Source organism: Ylistrum balloti, unplaced genomic scaffold (genome assembly GCF_031769215.1).
Source record: "Ylistrum balloti isolate Yb309-2 unplaced genomic scaffold, AGI_CSIRO_Ybal_v1 Utg369874, whole genome shotgun sequence".
In the NCBI taxonomy this organism is placed as follows: Eukaryota; Metazoa; Mollusca; class Bivalvia; order Pectinida; family Pectinidae; genus Ylistrum; species Ylistrum balloti.
In genome coordinates, this window is record NW_026782015.1 from 1,775,512 (window position 1) to 1,802,746 (window position 27,235).

The window sequence follows — 27,235 nt, forward strand, 5'->3', positions numbered from 1 at the left end:
AGCCTGAATACCAGGTCCTTATTTGACGCTTCATAACCTGAATACCAGGTCCTTATTTAATGCTTGATGTACCTGAATACCAGGTCCTTATTTAATGTTTGATACACCTTAATACCAGGTCCTTATTTGATGCTTGATGTACCTGAATACCAGGTCCTTATTTAATGTTTCATACACCTTAATACCAGGTCCTTATTTAATGTTTCATACACCTTAATACCAGGTCCTTATTTAATGTTTCATACACCTTAATACCAGGTCCTTATTTAATGTTTCATACACCTTAATACCAGGTCCTTATTTAATGTTTCATACACCTTAATACCAGGTCCTTATTTAATGTTTCATACACCTTAATACCAGGTCCTTATTTGATGCTTGATGTACCTGAATACCAGGTCCTTATTTAATGTTTGATACACCTGAATACCAGGTCCTTATTTAATGTTTGATACACCTGAATACCAGGTCCTTATTTGATGCTTGATGTACCTGAATACCAGGTCCTTATTTGATGCTTGATACACCTTAATACCAGGTCCTTATTTAATGTTTGATGTACCTTAATACCAGGTCCTTATTTAATGTTTGATACACCTTAATACCAGGTCCTTATTTGATGTTTGATACACCTTAATACCAGGTCCTTATTTAATGTTTGATGTACCTGAATACCAGGTCCTTATTTGATGCTTGATGTACCTGAATACCAGGTCCTTATTTAATGTTTGATACACCTTAATACCAGGTCCTTATTTAATGTTTGATACACCTGAATACCAGGTCCTTATTTAATGTTTGATACACCTGAATACCAGGTCCTTATTTAATGTTTGATACACCTTAATACCAGGTCCTTATTTAATGTTTGATACACCTTAATACCAGGTCCTTATTTAATGTTTGATACACCTGAATACCAGGTCCTTATTTAATGTTTGATACACCTGAATACCAGGTCCTTATTTAATGTTTCATACACCTTAATACCAGGTCCTTATTTGATGTTTGATACACCTTAATACCAGGTCCTTATTTAATGTTTCATACACCTTAATACCAGGTCCTTATTTAATGTTTCATACACCTGAATACCAGGTCCTTATTTGATGCTTGATACACCTTAATACCAGGTCCTTATTTAATGTTTGATACACCTGAATACCAGGTCCTTATTTAATGTTTCATACACCTTAATACCAGGTCCTTATTTAATGTTTGATACACCTGAATACCAGGTCCTTATTTAATGTTTGATACACCTTAATACCAGGTCCTTATTTAATGTTTCATACACCTGAATACCAGGTCCTTATTTGATGCTTGATACACCTGAATACCAGGTCCTTATTTGACGCTTCATAACCTGAATACCAGGTCCTTATTTAATGTTTCATACACCTTAATACCAGGTCCTTATTTAATGTTTGATACACCTGAATACCAGGTCCTTATTTAATGTTTCATACACCTGAATACCAGGTCCTTCTTGAATAATTCTTAGTAAAGTATTGTATTGGGTAATGGGACCTCTGAAATATTGAGTCACATACGAGAAGTTGACCGACTTAAGTACATTGTTATCAATGTTTATCTCTTTATCACAGCAACATACCTGTCTCAATGACGACACAATCCAGGACCAGGTACAATTTTTAATCTGACTGACCCTTGAACAGAGTCATTTCAAGACAGGGTGTCCTTGAGATATATATGTATTAGTTGATAAATATCAGCAGTGATAAATAAGGTGAACACAAGTAAACTAAAGTTTATCTTTAATAAACTGGAAATATGACAAAACAAATATCACCATTTAAAAGTAACTCTTCAAAGTTAAAATCTTTAATCAACATAATTTACTAGTTGTAATTAAATATTTCTACATAATTTGCAGCAATATGAACAACAGACAAACTAACTTTAGGTGACAAATATTAAAAGATTTTTATCTTTGAATGAAACTGATTGCTTATATATTAAGATTACAGTTATGTTAACTTAGCATGTCTTTCCACTGGTTGTGTTATAAGAACTTCTATGTCTTAAGAATTTCTACTAGTTGTGATGTAAGAACTTCTATTCTACATTTTACAAATTTTATCAAAATATGAGAAATATGTTACATGCAAATATGTATTGTACCAATCCTGGCTAAAACAAGTTTTGAATAAGTGTAAACAATGTTGATATCAAAATGTATCCTGTATCTTATTTTCTGTCATGTCAATTAAATAAGAAAATTAATGATCACAATCCAAGGATGGGAAAGTCTTGTTATAGGATTGGGTTCTATCAAGTGAACATTGTAAATCCAGTCGATACTAATTACCGACAACAAACAAAGCTTTATAACCAATGCTCACAAGCCGGGTTTAATGAAAATGATTCAAATGAAAGACTTTTTTGCAATTGATATTATTTAGAAGTTTACTGACATTTCATAACGATACTCCTTTATTCAATAATTATATCCTGCACAAACTGATGTGCCAGTAGATTTTCTATTTCCATCTGATTGTAATGTGATTCTTATGAAAATATACATCACTATGTGCACTTGTTCACTGTTAAGAAAGAAAAAAAACAAAATCCTTGGGTACATTATCTCGTGAGATAAATATGACTTCAAATGTTAAACAGGTAACACACAACACAAAGACTTCAATAAATAACCATTCACAACTATCTCCCATACTGTCAAGTTCTGTAGGCGGTGGATATCATTATACTCCAGTCCCTCAGCTATAATCCGCAAGTCACAGATACCCTATAGTGGTAGATATCATTATACTCCAGTCCCTTAGCTATAATCCACAAGTCACAGATACCCTATAGTGGTAGATATCATTATACTCCAGTCCCTTAGCTATAATCCACAAGTCACAGATACCCTATAGTGGTAGATATCATTATACTCCAGTCCCTTAGCTATAATCCACAAGTCACAGATACCCTATAGTGGTAGATATCATTATACTCCAGTCCCTTAGCTATAATCCACAAGTCACAGATACCCTATAGTGGTAGATATCATTATACTCCAGTCCCTTAGCTATAATCCACAAGTCACAGATACTCTATAGCTGGTAGATGTCATTATACTCCAGTCCCTTAGCTATAATCCACTTGTCACAGATACCCTATAGTGGTAGATATCATTATACACCAGTCCCTCAGCTATAATCCACAAGTCACAGATGCCCTATAGTTGTAGATATCATTATACTCCATTAACGATAACATTTATCAGTAACACTTATCTGAGTAGCCACATCAATGGCATTTCTTGGTATTAAACCGCTAGATGGCAGGTCAAGGTAACTGGATTGATAACATGTCTGGGTGACCATATCAATGACATTTCTAGGTTACCACATAAATGGCATAATCAGTGACATTTCTTGGTTACCATTTCAAAGGTATTTCTGAGTAGCCACATTGATGACAGTCGGGGTGACCACATCAATAAAATGTCAGGTAACTGCATCAATGACATTTCTGGTAGTTACATTGATGATGCGTCTGGATAACCACTACAGATTTACTAATAATTTACATCAAATAACAAGTTAAATAGCATGACTTGATAATCATTTCAATGAGACATGTCGATAAATTTGACAGGTATCATCACATGACCCTGTTCACAGATGTCACATGACATGTACAGTCTATCACATGACACCCTTGACAGATATCACATGACATGTATAGTTAATCACATGACACTGTCAACAAATATCACAAGATGTGTAGTCAATCACATGACATATGTAGTCAATCACATGACAGCTATTGAAAAACATCAAGTCTATATACATGTCATATAATTATGCTTTAAGTTAAATCATTAATAAATACCGAAGAAAGACATGCAATGTACAACATATCCAATAAAAACATTTTTCCCAGACAAATTTCTGCATAACTGTATATCAAAAGCATAACCCACATAAACATTTTAGAGAAAAAATCACAAACAAACAATATTGCATTTCAGAGAGAAAATTGAGTAACTGTAAGTCTTTAACATCCCAAAATGATCACAACTGGCGGAGATGCCCAGGACTACTGTCAGTCCACCTGTCACATCTTACTCCTGCAGACCTAGACTCATCAACAGAAGTCAAGGAGAACTGTCACTCCACCTGTCTCATCTTACTCCAGCAGACCTAGACTCAACAACAGTCCAGGACTACTGTCAGTCCACCTGTCACATCTTACTCCTGCAGACCTAGACTCATCAACAGAAGTCAAGGAGAACTGTCACTCCACCTGTCTCATCTTACTCCAGCAGACCTAGACTCATCAACAGTCCAGGACTACTGTCAGTCCACCTGTCACATCTTACTCCTGCAGACCTAGACTCATCAACAGAAGTCAAGGAGAACTGTCACTCCACCTGTCTCATCTTACTCCAGCAGACCTAAATTCATCAACAGAAGTCAAGGACTACTGTCACTCCACCTGTCTCATCTTTCTCCAGCATACCTAGACTCATCAACAGAAGTCCAGGACTACTGTCACTCCACCTGTCTCATCTTACTCCAGCATACCTAGACTCGTCAACAGTCCAGGACTACTGTCTCTTCACCTGTCTCATCTTACTCCAGCATACCTAGACTCATCAGCAGAAGTCCAGGACTACTGTCACTCCACCTGTCTCATCTTACTCCAGCAGACCTAGACTCATCAACAGTCCAGGACTACTGTCACTCCACCTGTCTCGTCTTACTCCTGCAGACCTAGGCTCATCAACATAAGTCCAGGACTACTGTCACTCCACCTGTCTTGTCTTACTCCTGCAGACCTAGACTCATCAACAGAAGTCCAGGACTACTGTCCCTCCACCTGTCTCATCTTACTCCAGCAGACCTAGACTCAACAACAGTCCAGGACTTCTGAAACTCCACCTGTCAAGTCTTACTCCAGCAGACCTAGACTCATCAACAGTCCAGGACTACTGTCTCTTCACCTGTCTCATCTTACTCCAGCAGACCTAGACTCAACAGTCCAGGACTTCTGAAACTCCACCTGTCTCATCCTACTCAAATAGACCTAGACTCATCAAGAGGAAGCACCAAAAAATCTAACTACAGTGGATACAATTGCACAGCTGTACACTGATACCACACAAAGGACCATGAGTCACACACAATATGAGGGAGAGATATTGTAAAACAAAAGAAGTACATAATTCTATCTTGCTGTCCCTTTCTTTGACTTACCATTGTGACGTAAGTTTGTAAGCATGAATTTTAGAGAAAAAATTCTGATAAAATCTTAATTATTTTTTTTTATCAAAAAATACATCTTTTGTTGAAGATATTTACAAAACCAAAAGTAAATCTAATGATTGTTTATGCAGTTCTCAAAATCCACCTCAATTTTCATGTTTTTCACCCTTGATATAGATAAAATTAATACAAAATTCTACTTTTGTCCTGATTTAGTTTTTGGAATTTGTACTTTCTAAAAACTAGATAAAGACAACTTGTACATTTAAAACTGTATATGTCATTTTTAAGTCAATCAAAAAATATTTTAAAGTTCTCAAAATTCATCAAAATTTCATGCTTTTCAACCTAAGATAGACCACAGCAATCCAAATCTCATTTTTCAATCTCCCAAGTGTACCTGTACATCTTTAGATCTAACAATATACCATATGTGGCTGCTTCAGGACTCCATACACTAAATGTTAATGCCAATGGTAAAGAATCAGTCTTCACTTCTTCCTTGAGGCAAGATGACAAGCATTGCTATGTCTTAAGTAAAACAGGGTAACACAGCCTCTGATGTAGACACAAAGCCCTGTGATGACTAGAGAAATTTCAGCATGTGTCAGCATTTTAATCTATTCCTCCTTCTGTTCCATCTGTTGCACATTTGATTGGCCTTCTGTATGAGTAGTCTCCCCTTCTTCAGGGATCAGGACCTCCTCCTCTTGAGACTTGGTTTCTATAGCACTCTGGTTGGTGTCCTGGTCTGTATCCTTGGAGTCCTCATGTTGACCATCTGCTCTATTCTGTTTGTCATCTGCATCACCACAGTTTCTGTCCTGTTCACTGTCTGCTCTGGTCGTTTTGTCTTCCAGGTCATCCTGTGATTCTGCATTAATTCCCTTACCTGCCTGCTTGGCCAGGGTACGTAGGGGTTGTTGAGGTTGTGTAGGAGTTGTTTGCCCTTCATTTGACTTTGGCAGATTGAGTGAGGATGCTGAGGGTGAGGAGGAGAGGTGACTGGAGGGAGAAGGTGATCGAAGTGAGGACACCTGTTTGATAACAACCTCTGGCCCTCCATGGTAAATACCCAGCAGAAACTGCCACATTTCCTCGGATAGTTGACCATAGTCAGAATTATGTCGGACTATCAGCTGACCGTTTCTCATTACTGAGATGGCCTTGTTGTCCACTGGACCAGGCAGGGCTGAAATTCAAACAAAAGTGTTCTGTAAAAAAGTCAGTGAGATTTCATATTTATCTTATATAATTTAATGTTTTTAGTTTTCTTTTTTCAGTTTCATCTGACGATGCAGTATCATCAAAGATAAAATTAATCATAAGCTGAAACTGACCAATAAACATGTCATTTCATGTGATAGGGAATGATATAATACAACCAAAACTTACTACAATGATAGCTACAAGAGATTGGAAGATATCCCTGGCTGAATGTGTGGAAAAGTAGGAAAGCACTTGCATTTCAACTCTTCAACAAGGGTTCAATTGGAAATGAAAAGGTATGGGGTCACATGCCCAACAACGTAGGATTGCCTGTAGTGCTATGATTTCTTACAATTATTAGGAAATAAAGTTTGCATATACATCAGTGGCTTCAAAAAAAAGGGGGGTGTTTTGTCAATCACTTATAAACCAGTGTTTGTTTGCTAGATTTATAGCCCTGTTAACAGCCAGGGTAATTTACTAGTACTCACTTGACGTACGCTTGCGTACAAAATTTTCCCATTCCTTGAACCATGTCATACTGATAGCATAAATTATATGTGGGTTGTCTTCGTCTTTAAACTTCTCGTTGAGCTGAAATGTACCAGAATATAAATGAAACTTGTCGATAAGTCGATTAAAGTTGTCCATTTTCCTTAGCAGTGTTAACTTATCAGTAATATATTATGAATTTCAAATTCATTGTATGATTTTGCACAACACCAAATACTATAGATACTAAGATCACTGAAGAGAGAAATTATGTGGAAACATCAAACTTACTGCCACAAACTGCTCCAGTTCTGTTTTCTGTCGGTAAATTAAGTTGTCAAGTTCTGTTTGACAGGCAGAGCATGCATATAGATGATTACATACTGGCCCACCACCAAACCTGTCACAAGTAAAATAGAGTGAAGTAAGGCATGTTTCCAAGTACCTCCCACAAAACTACTCCACTATAATAATTTATAACCAAGTCACCTTTCAATGTTAAGGTAGAAAGACAAAAGTATATTATATTCTTAACGGATTTTAATGTAACAACACCCACTTTTCAGAACCATCATTGATACTTTTCTTTTTCAAAAGATGCTTCAGATCAAAATTCTGTCATTTCGATAGAAGGATTATTGCTCTAAGTCATCCACTCGGCCCCATCCCTGAGGCCTTAGGGGCCCACACCTTACATTAGCAATAGAGTCTTCTTTTGCCCAAAAATGCTTCTGATGAGATATTTGGTCAAAATCTGCAGATTCTATCAATACTTGTATTGATTTTTAGGAAAAAGTTTATGTATATATATATCCCTGACCACTTTCTTTGTCCTTACTGAGTGCTGTACTAACCTGCCATGTAAATTCTCCCACAGTGACTGGTCAAATGATTCTACCAAATCCTCCACATGGTCGACTTTGTGAGGTGGTACACCTGTGAAATTAATAAGGTACCCCTCACATAAAACAGGAGATTTAGGTAACAAGAGGAAAACACAAAATTATGGAGAGACTGTTTGTTACTAACAAATTATTGACTAAAAAAAAAAATTCTGTCAGTGTTGATAAATATATTCAACAATATCAATTCAGAAAGAAATCTTCAGCTCTAAACATACATTAAAGTAGGTAAGTTTTTCGGACACTCATTGATATTGTCAATTCACGTGATAGAGCAAATCTGATGATGGAGAGTTAACTATTGACCAGATCACTACTGACGCTGGATTTTACATACATTTATCTACATCTATGTGTTCTCTCTTACATCTTATGTAATGTCATTCACCTAAAAGGTACACAAAGGGAGATAATTACCTCCATGAGGACACAGAAAGTCGAAGTTAGTTATAGGACCAGGTTCAGCGAACATGTTAAAACGGTTGATCCATTGCTTTGACACAAAAAACTGCAGGAGGCTTGGCTGTTGAGGGAAGAAAACAAGATTTTGAGTAACAAAAACTGTATACATACAATTATTTTCTTGATCACAACCGGTCTACTTCACTTTGAAAATTATTATATACATAGACTAGAAAGTCAGACAAATTCTCCTTGTCTGATTTTAAAACAGATTAAAAATACTCTTTTACTTAGTAAAGTAGGTACTGAGGATATATTACATACCTCTTGAGTTTCCTTCAGCTGCATAGCTTTCTGTCGTATTGATATCATTTTGTCATTTCTTTTCCTGCAATACGAAAAACAAATATTCAACATCAATAAAATGAAAATTTGATCTCTACAGACTATCACTTTTACAAAAAGTAGTCATTTAACTTTTTCTATAACTTGTAAAAGTCATCCTAACTAACTGACTGTTTCCATATCTAGTCAAGTCACCCTCATTATCTGACTGTTTCTATATCTAGTCAAGTCACCCTCATTATCTGACTGTTTCTATATCCAGTAAAATCACTTAACTATCTGGCTGTTTCCCTAACCATCTGGCTGTTTCCCTAACCATCTGGCTGTTTTTTTATCTTGTAAAGTCATCTTAATGACTGACTGTTTTATTTTTTTGGTAAAAATCGTCTTACTCTGGTTTTTTCCATATTTGGCAAAGTCCCCTAATTATCCGTTTCCACATCCAGTAAAGAAATCTAGCTATCAGATTGTTTCCATTTATGGTCACGTCACTTTAAATATCTGATCAGTTATTAGCCATTGATGTATATCTTATTTACTGAGTCACCTTGACCTTACCTGTAGAACAGGACGTAAGCCTCACAGTTAATGACCTGGTTGATGTCCACCTCTGTGACATACTGATCATCAAATTCATACCACTGTTCATTAGTGTAGTTGAGACAGTAAGCTGTGTAGTGACCAGCTGTAATTATAATATAACCACATATTTATACACAACATAAGAAACGCCATAGTTAGGGTTTACATACTATTTATTATTTAAAACACTACATAACAAGATTGTCATAATAAATACATTTGGCTCTTCTTTGGGGCTACTCACCATGTGTATACCTTACAAAAACATTCACATAAAACATTAACTTCCTAATAATTTAACCTGATCCGAAACTTAAATGATAACATGTTATTATCCGATTGAACATGTAAAATTTAGTTATTATCTAAATGGGGAAAAGAATTTCCTGAAATTCTGGAACAGGGTAAACTGTTAATCTACGTTGTAACCTGGAACAGGTTATGAGACAAACCCTGGAATGGCCTTAATCAAAATGTAACCTGGAACAGGTTATGAGACCAAACTTAAACAATGTAACCTATAAGCAGCTTATATGACTAAAATAATACATAATTAAATTTGTAACATACCAGGTAAACACTCACACAAATACATATGCAAAAAAGATTGGGAATAGCCATCAACAAAAACATGATGAGTAGCCCAAATACATGTTCTTAACAAAATGTAAAATTAAACAATGGCTTTGAAAATACTAAGAAATATATACAAAGCAAGGGTGATGTACGGGGATGGTGGGTGGGAAAGTTTTATAACTGTCCCATGCCACTAAAAACCTGCCCACGTGCTGCTTCTCTCTACACTTTCAACACTTTTCTCTCTCTTACAAGCAACTGCTCTCATTGGTTGATTCTGATCACGTGAACTTTTACATCATACTAAATTTAGACACCCTACATAAATGTAAACAAACTAATATCTACCGTCAGTAATAAGTCTGTACTAATAACCTACAGTCTGTACTAATAACCTACATCAATTTATAACCTATACACCCATGCTTACACACACCAGCCAGCAAATAAGGATGACGATATGTTGTGTATAAACTCAAATTAAATAAATTTCCATTTTATACACAACATAAGAAACGCCATAGTTAGGGTTTACATACTATTTATTATTTAAAACACTACATAACAAGATTGTCATAATAAATACATTTGGCTCTTCTTTGGGGCTACTCACCATGTGTATACCTTACAAAAACATTCACATAACACATTAACTTCCTAATAATTTAACCTGATCCGAAACTTAAATGATAACATGTTATTATCCGATTGAACATGTAAAATTTAGTTATTATCTAAATGGGGAAAAGAATTTCCTGAAATTCTAATGGCCAAACGAATGAATTTTTGCTATGTGTACAGCAACAATGAGTGAGAGCCCCAAGAAGATAATAACGATAAGATGTATAAAAAGTAATACTATGAAAGACAGATACCTTCAGAGGACCTAATGTTTACACATGTTTCTCTGAGCCTGACTAACGACATTTTGAGATACTCTTATATACCTAGTGTAACAGTCAGAAGACCAACGTCCTAAAGTCTGAATCACATGATCTTCTATACCAGCGGCAGCAGCGGTAGTTGCTGCCCCTATCCTAAATGAATGGCCACTGTAAGGTTTGTCTCCAAGTCCTAACCTGTCCATAATTTGTTGAAGATAAGACAGAAATTTATCTCGGGATAAGGCCTCAGAACTATATCTGTCCTGAAACAGAGGAGAATCGGGAGTAGCCCCTGCACCAAGTCTAAAATTGTAAAGCTGATCCATCGTCATAACTGGACGAACCACATCATTTTCATGGATATTAATATGAACACCTTGTTGGAACACATCACATTTGGATTTCCTCAACATAAAAGTATAACAAGATCTATCTGGCGCTATACTGATGTCTTTCATGTATACACAACCTTGGTCATCGACTTTAGACCGTACTGTAAATTCACCGCAGCGAAGGAAACCGAAAAAAGCCATCTGACACATACATCGTAATTGTAAATCCATAAAAGCTGAGAAAACACTACCGTTCAAGAGTGAACAAATCCTTTCAAGTATATCAAATGTTATGGGCAGCCGTTTTGGTAATGACTGCTTGGACTTTTTCTTAATACCTCTCATAATATAAGCTAACCTAGAAGAATGACTTATCATATCACTGTGTCCTGCCTTAATATAAAAGTACCGAATTCCAGCCAGATACACCTGAATGGTTGCTGCACTCAGTTTTAACATCTGATGGCAATGAGTTACAAAGTACACTAACACCTCCTCAGAAATCTGAGGTAAAGCACCAGTGAATGTCACACCAAACATAACAGCAAAGGACAAGAAACACTGAAGACCAGACGAGTAAGCTGTCCTGGTATTTTTGTTGATGGATGCTTCCCATAATTTGTCCACTGCCTGTCCTAACACAACATCAAGTCGCTCATGGGTAGGCATGCGGTTGGTGTTGGATCCGCATTGGGTGCTAATTTCCGAAATCTCTGCATCTGCCAACGAGACAAAGAATCAGCAATAGAGTTTGTATGGCCCATAATATGTCTTGCATGAATAACATAATTATGACAAGCTGAATGCCAAGTCAGCCTCCGCATGAGTTTCATAATACTTGTAACACGAGATCTGCCTTTCCTGATAATGTCTACTGTGGCCGCATTGTCGCAGTTGAATAGAATACGTTTCCTGGACCAGGAGTGGCCCCATAACACACAAGCCATCACTATGGGGTAAAGTTCGTAAAAAGCCATAGATACTTCTTCGGAACTCAAATCAGGAAAATTCCCCTGAAACCACTTGTTGTTGTAAAAGCCAGCATAAGAACGTTGAGTAGAGTCAGTGAAAAGTTGGATATCTGCAGCTGCTACAATGTTGTCATCCAGAAAGAAAGAAACACAATTCCAATCTTGTAAAAACCTAAACCACATATCTAGGTCGATCCTACACTCTGCCCCAATTTTAACATGGTGATGTAGTTCTTTTACCGTCGTAGACAGGGCAATCAGATAAGATACAAAAGATCGACCTGGCACAATGATTCTTGCTGCGAAATTAAAATGACCAAGTAAACTCAACAGTTCCCTTTTTGTACACGACTTCCTGGTTCGAAAAGACTGTAAAATCTCCATAATCCTATCACGTTTTTCTTCTGGTAAGCGTGCCTCCATTTTCACCGAATCAAGGAAAATACCCAAGTATTCTAAACCTGTAGTAGGACCCACCGTCTTATGAGGAGCAAGAGGAATGCCTAGTCTATGAAATATCTCCAAAAATTGCGTCATAATGAAATCTGCATTGTCCAGAGGTTTGATCACAATTAAAAAGTCATCCAACAGGTGTAATACATTCCTAATATTGTAATTATTCTCAGCTATCCAACAAACAGCTTGTGACAGATGATCAAAAATTTTTGGACTAGATCTGCTTCCAAACACTAAACGAGTATAGAAATAATACTGGTTGTCCCACATAATACCATGAAAAGGCCACAAGGAAGGGTGTAATGGTATAAGTTTAAACGCATCAGTAATGTCTGTTTTCACCAGCCAACAACCTTTACCCAATTCCTTTATCACCTGAATGGCTTTATCAATAGTGACATACTGCAGTGAATACTCGTGTTTGTCGATCAAATCATTCAGACTAGGGTTTTTGTTATCATTATGTGGGGCAGATAAATCCACAATGAGTCGTTTTTTCTTCGAGTATTTCCCTTCTGCTATCCCTATGGGGTTGACCCGATAATGTGGAAATGGTATGTCTATGAAAGGCCCCAGCAAAAAACCCTTTTCCAGTTCTTTAAAAACAAGGGTTGTAGTTACGTCCTGTTGCGTCCTAGCTGATAAAAGATTCCGACAAATAATATTATTCTCTGGAAGTTGTTTGATACCCGTCTGAAAACCTTCTTTAAAACCAGAGATCAAGTACTGCTTGAATCTTTGATCTGGGTGTTGTAGTAATTCCAGCTCCAACTGACTGATATTAACTGGTGTAGAAACCGTTTTAAATGTTTGTGACCTACCCCTATTCCTTGAATCATCTGTAATGAGTGTCATGACCCCGTCAGTGGACGAGGACCCTGGCTGTTTTTTGAGAGATGCATGGGACAGTGAACTCTTGCATGTTCTTTCTTGCAGGTGACACACGCATGTAGATGGTGGCAACGCATATTCTGACAACCCCTCTCACTGTTGAAATTATTACAAATTTCCTTTCCCAGATAGAAAACTCTATTTCTGCCGTGTATGTCCATATGGGAATTGAAGTCTGACGTTTTGAATGTATTCTGTGGGTTCTTTTGTGGTGGCATCAATATATTTGGGCAGAAAGGTGTTGTATGTGCTGTACTGCTACAACGTTGACAGCTGTTGGGCTTAACATTAGCAAAGATGTTACAAAACAATGTGTTATTTCGTACAGACCAATCAACGAGAATGTTCTGGTATTTCAGATGTGCGGCAGCCCGCTTCGCAAATTGACAATGGTATTCATAAAATCCTTTACCATTGTATCGTGTGGCCATGTCAATAATATCCCGTTCATACAGGTCCATCTCTACCCTCCTAGTGGGGTGTGCTGAACACAAAATGTTCTTATATATCCCGAACGCCTGAATAAATTCCCCAATGGTCAGTGATCTATTGATGCGTGGGTCTGTAACTGCGATAGATGGGCCTTGAAAATAGGGAATTAGTAAACTGGCCAAGTTGACATCCTTACCGTCTATGATCTGTTTCCTTAAGTTTGGAGCAATCGTCTCCACGAGTGGCAATGACTCCGCCGAATATCCATACGCTGTCCTCACGTATGCCGAAGACGACGAAGGCTGAGGGGGAACGTTGGCAGTGCCGTTAAAGGCTGTCATAGCCGAATGTATGGTATAACAGGCCTGCTCTGTTGCTTGGGCCTCACTGCCTGCAGCCGAAGAAACTATCCTGGCCTCTGTTGACAAGGTAGGACTCACGCCTGATGTAATGGTAGACCTGGGCCTGTTGGACTCTCCATTAGATAATGCCGTTACCTTTTCCGTTAGTTGCACAACATTAGCCTGCAGCGAAGCCACCGTACTTGATAAAGTCTCTACTACGCTCACAAGACCGCCATTAATGTTTACCTGCGGTGCATCATGGGATCGCGCACCTTGCCTCGCGGAGCTAGCCGTAGTAACATCACCAGAAAAATTTGTAGTTTCGTACCTGGCTAGAGTCTCCTTGTACAGTTTCACCAATTCTGAATGTTTGAAATGCACAGGCGGTGTAGTTCCCATTTTTACCAATTCTTCTTTTAATTTTGCCACCAGCCAATTCTCTGGACGAGACTGATCGTAAGGTACACTGCGGCGAGATGTTCGACGTTTTGGCGCCATAATAGGCCTAGGAGTCTGATGAAAACAATGCCGAGGAAACAGTCTAAATTATTCAAATCCTGAGCCCTTTGGGTAAAATATCACAGAATATACGCCTTAGACGGACACTTGACCAGATTCCACTCGTCCCAACGATCGACGTATCATAGACTAAAAGTTCGTAACACTTGTCGTGAATATGGCGATGGTGAAGCTGAAGGCTGAAGCTGGACAAGCCTGTAACAGGACGTCCCCACGAAACCGCGTCTGGCTATCGCATTACAGTAATTCGATCTGAATGGTAGTTCTCGTCCTTGCATATACCAAAGAAAGTTTTATAACTGTCCCATGCCACTAAAAACCTGCCCACGTGCTGCTTCTCTCTACACTTTCAACACTTTTCTCTCTCTTACAAGCAACTGCTCTCATTGGTTGATTCTGATCACGTGAACTTTTACATCATACTAAATTTAGACACCCTACATAAATGTAAACAAACTTATATCTACCGTCAGTAATAAGTCTGTACTAATAACCTACATCAATTCATAACCTATACACCCATGCTTACACACACCAGCCAGCAAATAAGGATGACAATATGTTGTGTATAAACATAAATTCAGAACTTGTACAACAACCTACTTACCCCCAGCAGTGCCGTGGTGACAGATAACAGCCAACCAACTCAATGAAAGGGTTAACCTGTTTATATCATCGTATAAACTGAAGGTTGAAAATGTCATGTTTACCTGATGACTTAAGTTTATTTGTAATGTCATATAACGAGAGAAACTACATGTTTTAAAAAGTCATGTTTACCTGTATCACTATGAGTCAGGTAGTGATATTTACCTTTGTGTGTGTATGGCTTCATGTCCAGTCCATCCAAAGGAAATGCCACATAGGAGCTGATCTTTGATGAGTAGAATTCATGTCTGAATCTCTTCAGGTGAACACACAGGATCTATAAAAGTGAAAGTTTTATTAGATATCCTAGTTCTGTTATACTAACAAAACAGCTGTCTAGGTTTAAGTGCACGTCCAAATCTTCAATAAATCTTTTTCCTCCTATAAATCAATCTAAATAGATATTTATTTAATTTTTGTGTTTCCCATTCTGGATGTCACCAGCTGACAGTTTGCTGTAGGAATTTTGATACTTAAATACCAAGTATATTGCCATCTAGGGCATCAAAAATAAATGAAACTTGTTTCACAATTATTGTAAAATAAATCTGGTGTTAATTCTTACATCAAATATAATTTCATTTCATGATGAACTCAATTTTTGTTATTTTGCCTCTAACAAAGCTCACTGTATGAAAGAAAATACGCACCTCAGGTAGTTCCAAGACTTTAGAATATTTTATACCATTCCGCAGTCTGTACATAACAGAAAAAATCATATATAGTATGTACAGGTATGTACATCAATAACTAAGGTAACATGTATTTGATTTACATACATCTATCAAAACCTATCTTTCTTCAAGGTCATTCATATCATACATTTCTCAAAGCTTTACCAGATGTCTGGACATTTTCTCCTGTACTGAGAATTAAAATCACTCATATTTAGGATTTCTTTACTAGAGGTAGAGACATTTTCTCCTTTCAAACGGAGAATTCAAGGTTACTCATACTGTACATTTCTCATAGCTGTACTAGAAATCAAGATGTTTTCTTTTTCCATCACAAGAATTCAAGTCTCTCAAATTTTCACATTTCTCACAACTATATTAGAGTTCCAGACATTTTCTTCTTCTGTACACATAATTCAAGGTCATTCATAATATACTTTTCTCATTGCCTTACTAGAGTTCCAGAACTTATTTCCTTTCACACAAAGAATTCAAGGTCATTTATAATATACTTTTCTCGTAACCTTACTAGAGATCCAGACATTATTTCCTTTCACACAAAGAATTCAAGGTCACTCACTTTTTACATTTTTCACAGCTATACATGTTGTCTCCCTTGAGTTCATCAGCGGAGAAGAAAGCAGCAAGACAATCCTGCAGGTTAATGGTAGGGCCTACAAACCAGCTGAAATAGAGGACAATATAGGTCAGTAGTAGGGCCCACTATCCAGTCAAATTTCATCTGCAGCTTTCTTTAGGCAAGCTTGTACCAATCAATAATTCCTATCATATTTATCTGGCTTTTTCCGATTTATATAACAGTGGTGTGCATGGGCTCATGGGTACTCTAAATGATTTGCCCGGGAACTGTTCAAAATTTACATAAGAAGATTTGTTGAGCTACTTTTCTCTAATGAATAATCAAAAAAAAAAAAAGCAGGAAAATTCGTCCCCATCAAAATACTATATTTCATAGTATACAATATGGTAAACCTACCTTTTCATCCAGGAGAACATGAAAGAGAACCAGCCCTGGTGCACCTCTCCACAGGCCCCACCCTTCGGTGGACCACCCTGGGAACTGTGGTGGATCATGTTAAGGTGGTCCTTCCCCGGGATAGGAAGTGACAGGTCCTGGAAAGTCTCTTTTGTGGTTGACACCTGCCACAACAAGTATACAGCTGACTATAGTTTTAAACAACAAGGGCTATCAAAGACTGGTTAGCTCCCCAAATGGCACAAAATTTAAGAACGAAAAAAGTAACAAGGGGCATTAGTTCCTAAATAATACAAAGAGAATTATGGTTCTTCACTGCACTTTTCCTCATCAAGATCTGTTTATCTATGAAGTTTCATGTTGATATCTCTTATAATTTTTGTGTTCTCAAAAAAAAAGGGCAATAACTCCTTAATCATGCAAAAAGAAAGTTATGCTCTGGACAAAATTATAACGGATGGACAGACAGACAAAGCGGCAACTATATGCTCTCCCTTCCTTATAAAAGACAAACTAGCTTTCAAACCTTCAACAGAGAGTATATCATCCAACAGACCAGAAAAAAGTCCTAAAAGGATCAAAACATATTGTCATTAGCTTCTTAGACTTGCCCTTTGTAAGTCACTGGTGTAATCTTATCCATTTAGCAGTTATACACTGTACAGAGATAAAATCTTGTTATCTTACCTCTTCATAAGTCAAACTATGTACAGAGCTGAGATTTTTTTATCTTACAGATACATTGTATAAAGATGATTTTTTTTTATCTTACCCGTTCACAAGTTAGACATTGCACAGAGCTGAGGATTTTGCCATCAAATGTATCAGAAATGACCGACTGATACTGGACATTTTTCTGCTTGCCTGTAAAGAAGTAAAAACACAAATTCACAAACTCTTGTTTATCACCTTATGACTACTCACATCGCACTTTGTCATAAGCAGATGATATAAACTTTTAAGTAAGCTTGAAAACTTTGCTAGACAAATAATATGAATATGAATTTTTCAGGAGCAGCCTAGTTCAATGATTCAAAATGATGCAAGTCTTTAAATAGGTCAATTAAGTTCAATAGGAACTGTACTAGATACCACCGATTAAAAAATCACCTTCTTCAAACAAACAAAACTCAAATTCATGTGAGAACAGACCAATTATTTGATTAAGATAGAACTAGTACCTTTTTTATTGTTCACACTGGTTTTGGTGGAGTAACTGTTTCTAGACATACTATTACACGAGTCTAAGCTTTCCGATGCTCGTTTAAACCTCGGGCTAGACTTTGAACGAACTCGACTTGGATTTGATTCCCCATCCGATGGAATATCATCAGGATGACCACTGTCCTCTGTACAGGTGGCGCTATTAATGGTCACTGTGCTGCCTGACCGTTTCGACATCTGATTGACTGTCTCCTTTAAGTGTTTACTAGCCACTACACTGTCCTCTATATGAGTCTTGCCCCCTTTCTCCTCATTCTGTCGAAGTCGGGCATACGTTTTACCAGCACTGACTCTGGAGTGAGAATCTGTTTTGTTACTGTGAGCAGAATTGTCAGAGTTTTGTACAGTTGTGCTTTCACCTTCTTCACCAATAATTGCTACATCTGCTGAACACCTCTCACTACTAAGACCAGAGTCACATGTCTCGTAAAAGTCTTCTGACTGGCTGCTGCTATTAGAATCCATTGACAACTGACGATCATGTGACGCTATAAATTTGTGGGACTCCTCTGCATTTTTTTCATCAGAATCATCATCATTATCGTCCGAGTCACACGGTAGAGGTTGTTTCAGTTCTTCATGAAGTTCATCCATGAAACATCGCAGAAATTCTTGAGCATCCTTCAAATTGAGAAAATTATAACATTTTCAGAAAGACAAAAAATAGAAGATAAGAGGATCACCTAAAGAAAATAATATTCTGTAGAATTATTCTATTATGACAAAATCTGACAGTTGTTTCTGCACAAAGAAATAGTGATAACACTCAGCACAAAGAAATAGTGATAACATTCACTACTAAGATAGGTAAGTACTTACTCAGCACAAAGAAATTTGTGATATCATTAGTAAATCGGATTTCAAGTAATTTCTTTGTCTCATTTTGGAAAAGATTGATCCACAGGGAAGGAAAATTTTAGGAGTAAACTCTAATTTAGGGATTCTGGTCCCATTATGAAATAGATCCAACTGCGAATGGGACCCATATGTGGCCCCACACAGCCCCTGGGAACAAAACTCTTGAGTTATACAGTTATAGACAAAGTGAAGACACGCAAAATACCAGGTAGTTACTGATGTCCATTCTTGTGTTTTAAACTACAAACTGAAATGTATTGTGTACTTTCCATTAGCGACTTACCTGCTGGGAATATCCTCTAAACATGGGATGGACTACCTTAATCCCATTGACTACACTGTTAGGAATCACATAGCTGGGTCTGAAATGGATACTCATACTTAAGTTGTCTAACCAACAAAGAAACAAGTGATCTCTTCATTACAGGGTCCTACACACTCTAAAAAATACTGAATTATCACAGGGTCATACAACCACTTAAAGTACAGAATCTTTACAGAGTCCTACAAACTCTTTGAAATACTGATTTATCACAGGGTCATAAAACCACTTAAAGTACAGAATCATTACACGGTCATACAAACTCTTAAAATACTGAAAATATGTCAACACTAACAGATATAACAACTATAATTAAATAGGATGTTGCTCACATCAGACCGTAGTAATACAAATCTTACCAGTCATGGAATGTTTACACTGTCACATATGTACAATCATATATTACACCAAACAACAGATTTAAGCTTTCCACTTGTCAGTCACTATACAAAGTGTAGACATCTACATACAAAAACAACCCACCTGCGTTTGTGCCAAACTTCGCTGATCAAACGTTGATAACTTCTTGATAATTTTGGGTTTTTCTCTGGCTGCACAAAGCCATGACAATCAAGGAAGAATCGACTCAGAGGAGGACTGAAAAAATGGCAAATCTCTTTATATTGTTAAAAAAATAATCCTGCAGGAGGGATTAAAGTGTCTATCACCAAGTGATCTTTCATGATTCAATGTAAAAGTTTCAACAATTGATAACATTATTCAACACCCTGAGAAAGATTCATTTAAAAATTTCTTAAGAATAGAATAGACAAGAATGGTTTAAAGTAGACTCAGACCACACAAACAGGTTTTTGAACATCCTACCAAGGTAATATAACCGATACATTTCATAGTAATTGACAGTGATATGTAAGGAGAGGTACTAGGTTTAACAATACAGTAGTCCATTAGTCAAGGTCCAGGGACCTATACGGAAAATAGTCAATTAGTCAAGGTCACGGGACCTATACAGAAATAGTCAATTAGTCAAGGTCCAGGGACATATACAGAAAATAGTCAAGGTCCAGGGACATATACAGAAAATAGTCCATTAGTCAAGGTCCAGGGACCTATACAGAAAATAGTCCATAAGTCAAGATCCAGGGACATATACAGAAAATAGTCCATTAGTCAAGGTCCAGGGACATATACAGAAAATAGTCCATTAGTCAAGATCCAGGGACATATACAGAAAATAGTCCATTAGTCAAGGTCCCGGGACATATACAGAAAATAGTCCATTAGTCAAGGTCCAGGGACCTATACAGAAAATAGTCCATAAGTCAAGATCCAGTGACATATACAGAAAATAGTCCATTAGTCAAGGTCCCGAGACATATACAGAAAATAGTCCATTAGTCAAGATCCAGGGACCTATACAGAAAATAGTCCATTAGTCAAGGTCCCGAGACATATACAGAAAATAGTCCATTAGTCAAGATCCAGGGACCTATACAGAAAATAGTCCATTAGTCAAGGTCCCGAGACATATACAGAAAATAGTCCATTAGTCAAGGTCCAGGGACCTATACAGAAAATAGTCCATAAGTCAAGATCCAGGGACATATACAGAAAATAGTCCATTAGTCAAGGTCCTGGGACATATACAGAAAAAAGTCAATTAGTCAAGATCCAGGGACATATACAGAAAATAGTCCATTAGTCAAGGTCCCGGGACATATACAGAAAATAGTCCATTAGTCAAGGTCCCGAGACATATACAGAAAATAGTCCATTAGTCAAGGTCCAGGGACATATACAGAAAATAGTCCATTAGTCAAGGTCCCAGGACATATACAGAAAATAGGTCAATTAGTCAAGGTCCAGGGATCTATACAGAAATAGTCAATAAGTCAAGGTCCAGGGACCTATACAGAAAATAGGTCAATTAGTCAAGGTCCAGGGACCTATACAGAAATAGTCAATAAGTCAAGGTCGAGGGATGTATACTGACCAGTTAGATAAAGCCTGGAGAGCTGAATTCAGGTAGCATGTGTTTCCCAGATTTTGTAGTCCAGTCAAACCTGAAAATTGATTTACTTACTATAAATGAACTTACATTACAAAGAAAAGATAATTTAAACAAACATTGTAGATAACCTTGCCCCACCTCCCTGTCTATATTAATGACAACTCACTCAATTGGTTTTTTCACAACAACTTTCCTGTTAAAAATAATTTTTATAATAAATAGACTGCTACTCACCACTATATAACATACCTTTGGTGTAATATTGACTGATATTAACAACTGACATTCATCATTGTGTATCAGACATGCAATTTGTCTTTTAAAGAAGACTCATATTATGTCAATGTACTGGATACAATATAACGTAACTATTCTTAAGTGACCCCACTGCACGTTGATGAGTTACCCTATCAGTGAACTGTTGCTAGATATAATACCTACTATCATTTAACAACCCTCATCGCTTTATGTTATCATCCTCAAGGTCAGAGTCAGACTACTCACCAGCTGATGAGTTACCAGGTGTAGGAGAACTGTTGCTAGATATAATAACTACTATTGTTTATTGCTTAACAACCCTCACCTCTTGGCTTTATGTTATCATCCTCAAGGTCGGAGTCAGACTCCTCGCCAGCTGATGAGTTACCACGTGTAGGGGAACTGTTGGTAGAACTTGATGCAGATTTCCTCAACATACTATTCTTCTTCTTTGCAGACAACACACTTGCTGAGTTTTCCGGAATTCTACAAAATTTATCACCCAATAAAAGTAACATTAAATGTCTTTCTCAGCCATACACATTTATCACACATACATGAAAAGTACAGTGACATAGCTGATTTAGTGATTTCTCTTAAATTCAAATCCATGCAGATATTTGTATAACTGATTAATTCCTCTATGTATATGATAAGTAATTATCCTAGAATGAGAATAATTTTTATTGGATGACATATCAGAACCAGGAAAAAGTGATATTTACGTGAAGAAAGGTTTGTTCCTGCCTGGAAACACCTCTGATTCACAAGCGTAGCACCAGATCCTCAGGGTAGACAGGTTGATGGTCATGCTGTGTTTTTTGTCCTGGTTTAAATAAGATACATTAGGTGTAATTCAATGGGTTATTTTCTTTAATGATGATAATCGTGACAAAATGACTTGTGTGTTATAAGACCCAACCAACTAATGCTCCAGGCTAAAGTTTCCTAAAAAAATATGTAAAAGAATTATGATTGTGTTTGTATCTCAAGTTAGAATCACAGGCAGTATGTGTTATGCCCAACCAAATAATCGCAGACATCACCAGATGGTATAGAACACCTATCTAATTGATTTAGGTTATTATACTTCGAGTTTTGATCATTTCTTCATACATAAACAAGTAACTGCTGGCAACTGTCAAGAAAGTGTCAGAAGTTCTATCACATTTCGCTGAAAAGCTTAACCATTTACGGAATGTGTTGAGAAGTGACCCTGACCTTGAATGTAGTCTATCATGTAAACTTTCCACAAGTATGACCTTGACCCTTGTACGTGTGATATATCCACTCACCATGGCATGTTCCGAGCTATGATCCTTGACTGATTCACCACAGCCTACATACTGACAAGCCCCAACCAGACACAGCCATAAATTGTTGGCTTTCACATCACAAGTGTTGCATGTCAGATCCTTCAGCTGTAACAAAAATATTCCGAGTATATCCAATAACATCAGAGTATAAAGAATAAACATCACTGTTGTCAATAACAAACCAAATTCATTGAAAACTTCACTGATGAGTGATGACTGCTCTTAATACAATCTGTCTATCTTTCTTCTCATTCATATGTGTAAACTTATGTTTATAATGAGTTGTGCTTATTATAGGTAAAGTATAATTATATAACCATTATTATCGTCACTGTAGTGGGAAGTATAAGAAACTATTTATCACTGTAGTGGGAATGTAGTGGGAAGTATCTATCATCACTGGAGTGGAAATATAAGAAACTATTTATCACTGTGGTGGAAAGTATAAGAAACTATTCATCACTGTGGTGGAAAGTATAAGAAACTATTCATCACTGTGGTGGAAAGTATAAGAAACTATTCATCACTGTGGTGGAAAGTATAAGAAACTATTTATCACTGTAGTGGGAAGTATAAGAAACTATTTATCACTGTAGTGGGAAGTATAAGAAACTATTTATCACTGTAGTGGGAAGTATAAGAAACTATTTATCACTGTAGTGGGAAGTATAAGAAACTATTTTTCATCATTACAGTGGGAAGAATAAAAAAATATTTATCATTACTGTAGTGGGAAGTATCTATCATCATTGTAGTGGGAAGTATAAGAAACTATTTATCATCACTAATATGGGAAGTATCTATCATCACTAATGTGGGAAGTATTTTGAAAGGAACACAAGGTGCCATGGATAAGGAGCATCAAACCACACACCTCTGGCCTTCACTGAGGTTACATAGGCCTATGTTCTAACTAAATGAGCTACTACGCCCCCATTAATACTTAATATGACTTCACAAAATCCAGTAGTAGTTTTTATCTAAATGTCATCCCCTCATTCTTTTCACCATTTTACAAAACCACATAGCAGTTTATATCTAAATTTGTTCACCTCATGTTTGGTACGAAGTTCTTCCCAGGTAACACTGTCAACATAGGACACATGTGGGCAGCTTGACTGCTTCTTTGATGCCATTATACTCTGGCGTGTGGATCTTGTTAACTTCTGAAATGTTAATGCCAAATTGGTCACAATTCATACACATACATTACAATAAATTTCACATTCAACATCCACCATGTAAATACTCATTGTTAACTTCTGTTTACTTTCATATCGCATCAGATCCAATTAAAGCTTAAAAAACCATTATTATATTCTACAGAATCATGCAGGCTTTGACACTGACTTGAAAAAATGTTTGGTAAAATTGTGGTGTCCAATCTTATTTGGATTGATTTTAAAACAAATCTTGTTACATCTAAAATCAAGTAATTCCTAGAAAAGTATAACACTTGGCTTTCTGTGTTAAAACCAGGAATCCAGTTGGCATAGTGTGTTCTGTAAATAGAATATTTTCATGGAGGCTTAAGCTTACTTTTTATAATCATGTTTCCAAAATATGTGATATTTTGTCAAGGTATCTTTCAATGCTGGATTGGCTTATATAACTTTTACCTAAGTTTATCAGGTTTAATTCTGCATTATTAATGTTAAGGGAAAATTTCAGGATTTTCAAGAAAGTTGATGGGATTCCATCACCATCCCATCTACATTTTGCAATTGAAATTTTCAGCAAAAGCATTGGCAAAAAATTCCAAAATCTCAGCCAAGAGTGATTCAAGATTCTTATTCCTCTGTTTTACGATTTGGTTACACATGAACAGTACTGATCATTATCCTAGTAATTGCAAGTACACATGACTTTTACTCAATTCTTCAATCAGTCAAAACAATTACAATAAATATTTGCAAATATGGGTATGATGTTGTTTCAAATACATATGCTAGCTTATTACTTGCTGAATTACCCATTGCATACATATACAAAATGAGATGTGTGAGCTCATACTTATGCTAACCATTGCTTTAAAATTTTAAACAGCAACTTGAAGTTGACATATCATTGAAAAAGGGGTTACCAATTGAATGAACAGCTGCCAGAGTTAAGTACTAAGATATAGCACAGTGATAAAGAAGACATCAAATTTGGTCAATCTTAGGTTCGATTAACATTAACTAACACATAGTTGATATTAAACGACAATTGGTGGAACAATCTCCAGACATCTTGTCACTATATATTCTAATATAAGTTTTAAAAGGATTAAAAGCTAAAGACAGGGATGTTAATATGGTAATATAATATTGATTTGGGTCTTATATTTGTATTCCTAATTTACTCACTTGGCCTCTGTTCATCTTGTTTTAAGTACAAAAGGTCAGGCTTCATTTATACATTCTTATATACATTGTTATCTTAGTACTGGGCAGTAACAGTCAAGTGGCGGGGCAATCCCCAAACAGCTTGACAGTTACACTAGGCAGTGAACTTATTAGGATGGTCCTTCCAGTGGGTGTTCAGCCTGGTTTTAAAGCTATTCACAGAGTTTGCTGTAATAACACTATCCAGCAAATTTTTCCAAGAATTGATTACATGGTCGGAGAATGTATTTTTGCAGGTATTGCACCGAAACGGTCTTTTGTACAGTTTTTCCTGTTCCCTCTTGAGGCTGTGTATTCTGGTTGTACAAACATACTTCCTGAATCAATTTTATTAATAATTTTAAGCAGTTGAATCTGGTCAGCACGTAACCTCCTATACTCCAGCGCTTGGAGACCTAACGTCCTCAGTCTCTCAACATAGGACAGGTTTCTCGGGGTTGGGACACGCTTCGTGACCCTTCCACTAGCAAATTTGGTACATACATGTGATTCTAAAAGAAGTTGATCAAATTTTTACTACCAGGTACGCTGAGAGTCCTGTCTTAGCTGCATTGATATTCAGTAGTGTTTGTTACCTGGGGACGTCGGAAGGTTTAGAGGATGGAGTGGGTGTTACAGATGGCTAGAAAAGAGCAATACTACCAGACTACATTTCGATCTTTCATATGTGATGCAGCATGTATTTGGTACTTTATAAGCTAGTTCATAAGTAGTATTGTTGGATATCCGTTAACATCAGGGTATGCAATTCCTTATATTACAGAATAAATAACAGACTAACAACTGACCACGTTGAGCTGCTTTCACTTTCCTGAATCGGTTGACATTCATGATCATGTTTTGAAAAAAAAATATAAATCGAAGTGAGGCCAAGTTTTTAGTTGGTAAAAGTCTGCAGATACGAATCATATTTACTCTTCAATACAAACCTGGTGCTTGTATCTCCTTATGTATCTAGACGACAGCAAGCAAGATCATGTCTCGTTTTTCATGTCATCATTTCGCCATGAATGGGAAGTTGATTTATTCAGGAAGGATAACTCTGAATTACAACAATACTCGTGTGTAAAGGTAACGTGGGTCTGAGAGCGCACGCGGTTACTAAAGTTTTCAACAGTTATTATATCATATATATTCAAATATCCAGGACTAGGATTACAAGTCTCAATTCTAATTACTTTCAAATTTATACAGACTCGGTTTATTGTATTTAATATTCCTGAAAATTAACTTATCGTTAGTTAGCAGTTGTGTGTTATCATAAAGGTCAGCTGAACATGATAACCCAAACTCAATAAAATAAGATATTAATAGAATACCTTTGAAACATACGGTACATGATGATGAACATATATATTTATTCAGATTGCTTATATCTGAAACTTGAGCAGAAAGATGACAACATGTTATTTTCGGGTCTTGAAATCCAATAAGCCGTGGCCACGATCTATCGGAAAAAAGTGACACATTTTAAAACTTCTTCTCAAGCTCAACTGGTACTATTTAGTTGGAAGTGACTTGATATTGGTGGGAATGTTAAGGACATAGAGAGACAAAGGATTGTTAGTTGTTGGCCTTCCCAAAAAATCTATATAGCAGCCTTTGCGGTCATTTTGTAAAGCGATTAATATTGCCTATTTCAAACCTCCTATCTAATTTCACCAGTTGAATTTAACTGAAAATTAAGTGAAATCATCGTGTTATAATTTTTTGGGTCAGTCCGAATTCCAATATATAGCCTACTAATACTGCTGCTACTACTACCACCACCACCACTACTACTACTGTTACTACTACCACCACCACCACCACCACTACTACTACCACTACTACTACTGTTACTACTACCACTACTACTACTACTACCACTACTACTACTGTTACTACTACCACTACCACCACTACCACCACCACTACTACTACTACTATTACTACTACTACTACTACTACTACTACTACTGTTACTACTACCACCACCACCAACTACCACCACTACCACCAC

At 36.8% G+C, this 27,235-nt stretch overlaps 1 protein-coding gene across 1 annotated transcript; it reads right to left on the reverse strand.

Moving 5' to 3' along the window:
- Nucleotides 1-1,793: 1,793 nt before the first annotated feature.
- LOC132546121 (ubiquitin carboxyl-terminal hydrolase 20-like) lies at nucleotides 1,794-26,235 on the reverse strand. Its single transcript, XM_060209817.1, has 22 exons — nucleotides 26,163-26,235; nucleotides 23,899-24,012; nucleotides 22,826-22,951; nucleotides 22,256-22,356; nucleotides 21,856-22,016; nucleotides 21,255-21,324; nucleotides 19,784-19,897; nucleotides 19,262-19,340; nucleotides 18,078-18,741; nucleotides 17,669-17,760; nucleotides 16,897-17,060; nucleotides 16,480-16,584; nucleotides 15,876-15,921; nucleotides 15,392-15,502; nucleotides 15,185-15,251; nucleotides 9,149-9,275; nucleotides 8,570-8,633; nucleotides 8,261-8,366; nucleotides 7,796-7,877; nucleotides 7,233-7,341; nucleotides 6,941-7,043; nucleotides 1,794-6,432 (listed from the first exon to the last, which is right to left on the reverse strand). The coding sequence occupies exons 2-22, from the start codon at nucleotides 23,980-23,982 to the stop codon at nucleotides 5,861-5,863; spliced, it is 3,147 nt and encodes a 1,048-aa protein (XP_060065800.1). The 5' UTR covers nucleotides 23,983-24,012; nucleotides 26,163-26,235; the 3' UTR covers nucleotides 1,794-5,860.
- Between the last annotated feature and the right edge of the window lie 1,000 nt (nucleotides 26,236-27,235).

Coding starts and splice junctions, on each gene's coding strand:
- LOC132546121 (XM_060209817.1), bottom strand. CDS start 23,982: ATGGCATCAAAGAAGCAGTCAAGCTGCCCACATGTGTCCTATGTTGAC. Junction 19,341..19,783: donor GAAGTTTGGCACAAACGCAG/GTGGGTTGTTTT, acceptor TATCCATTTCAG/ACCCAGCTATGTGATTCCTA. Junction 17,761..18,077: donor CAGTGTGAACAATAAAAAAG/GTACTAGTTCTA, acceptor ACTTCTTTACAG/GCAAGCAGAAAAATGTCCAG.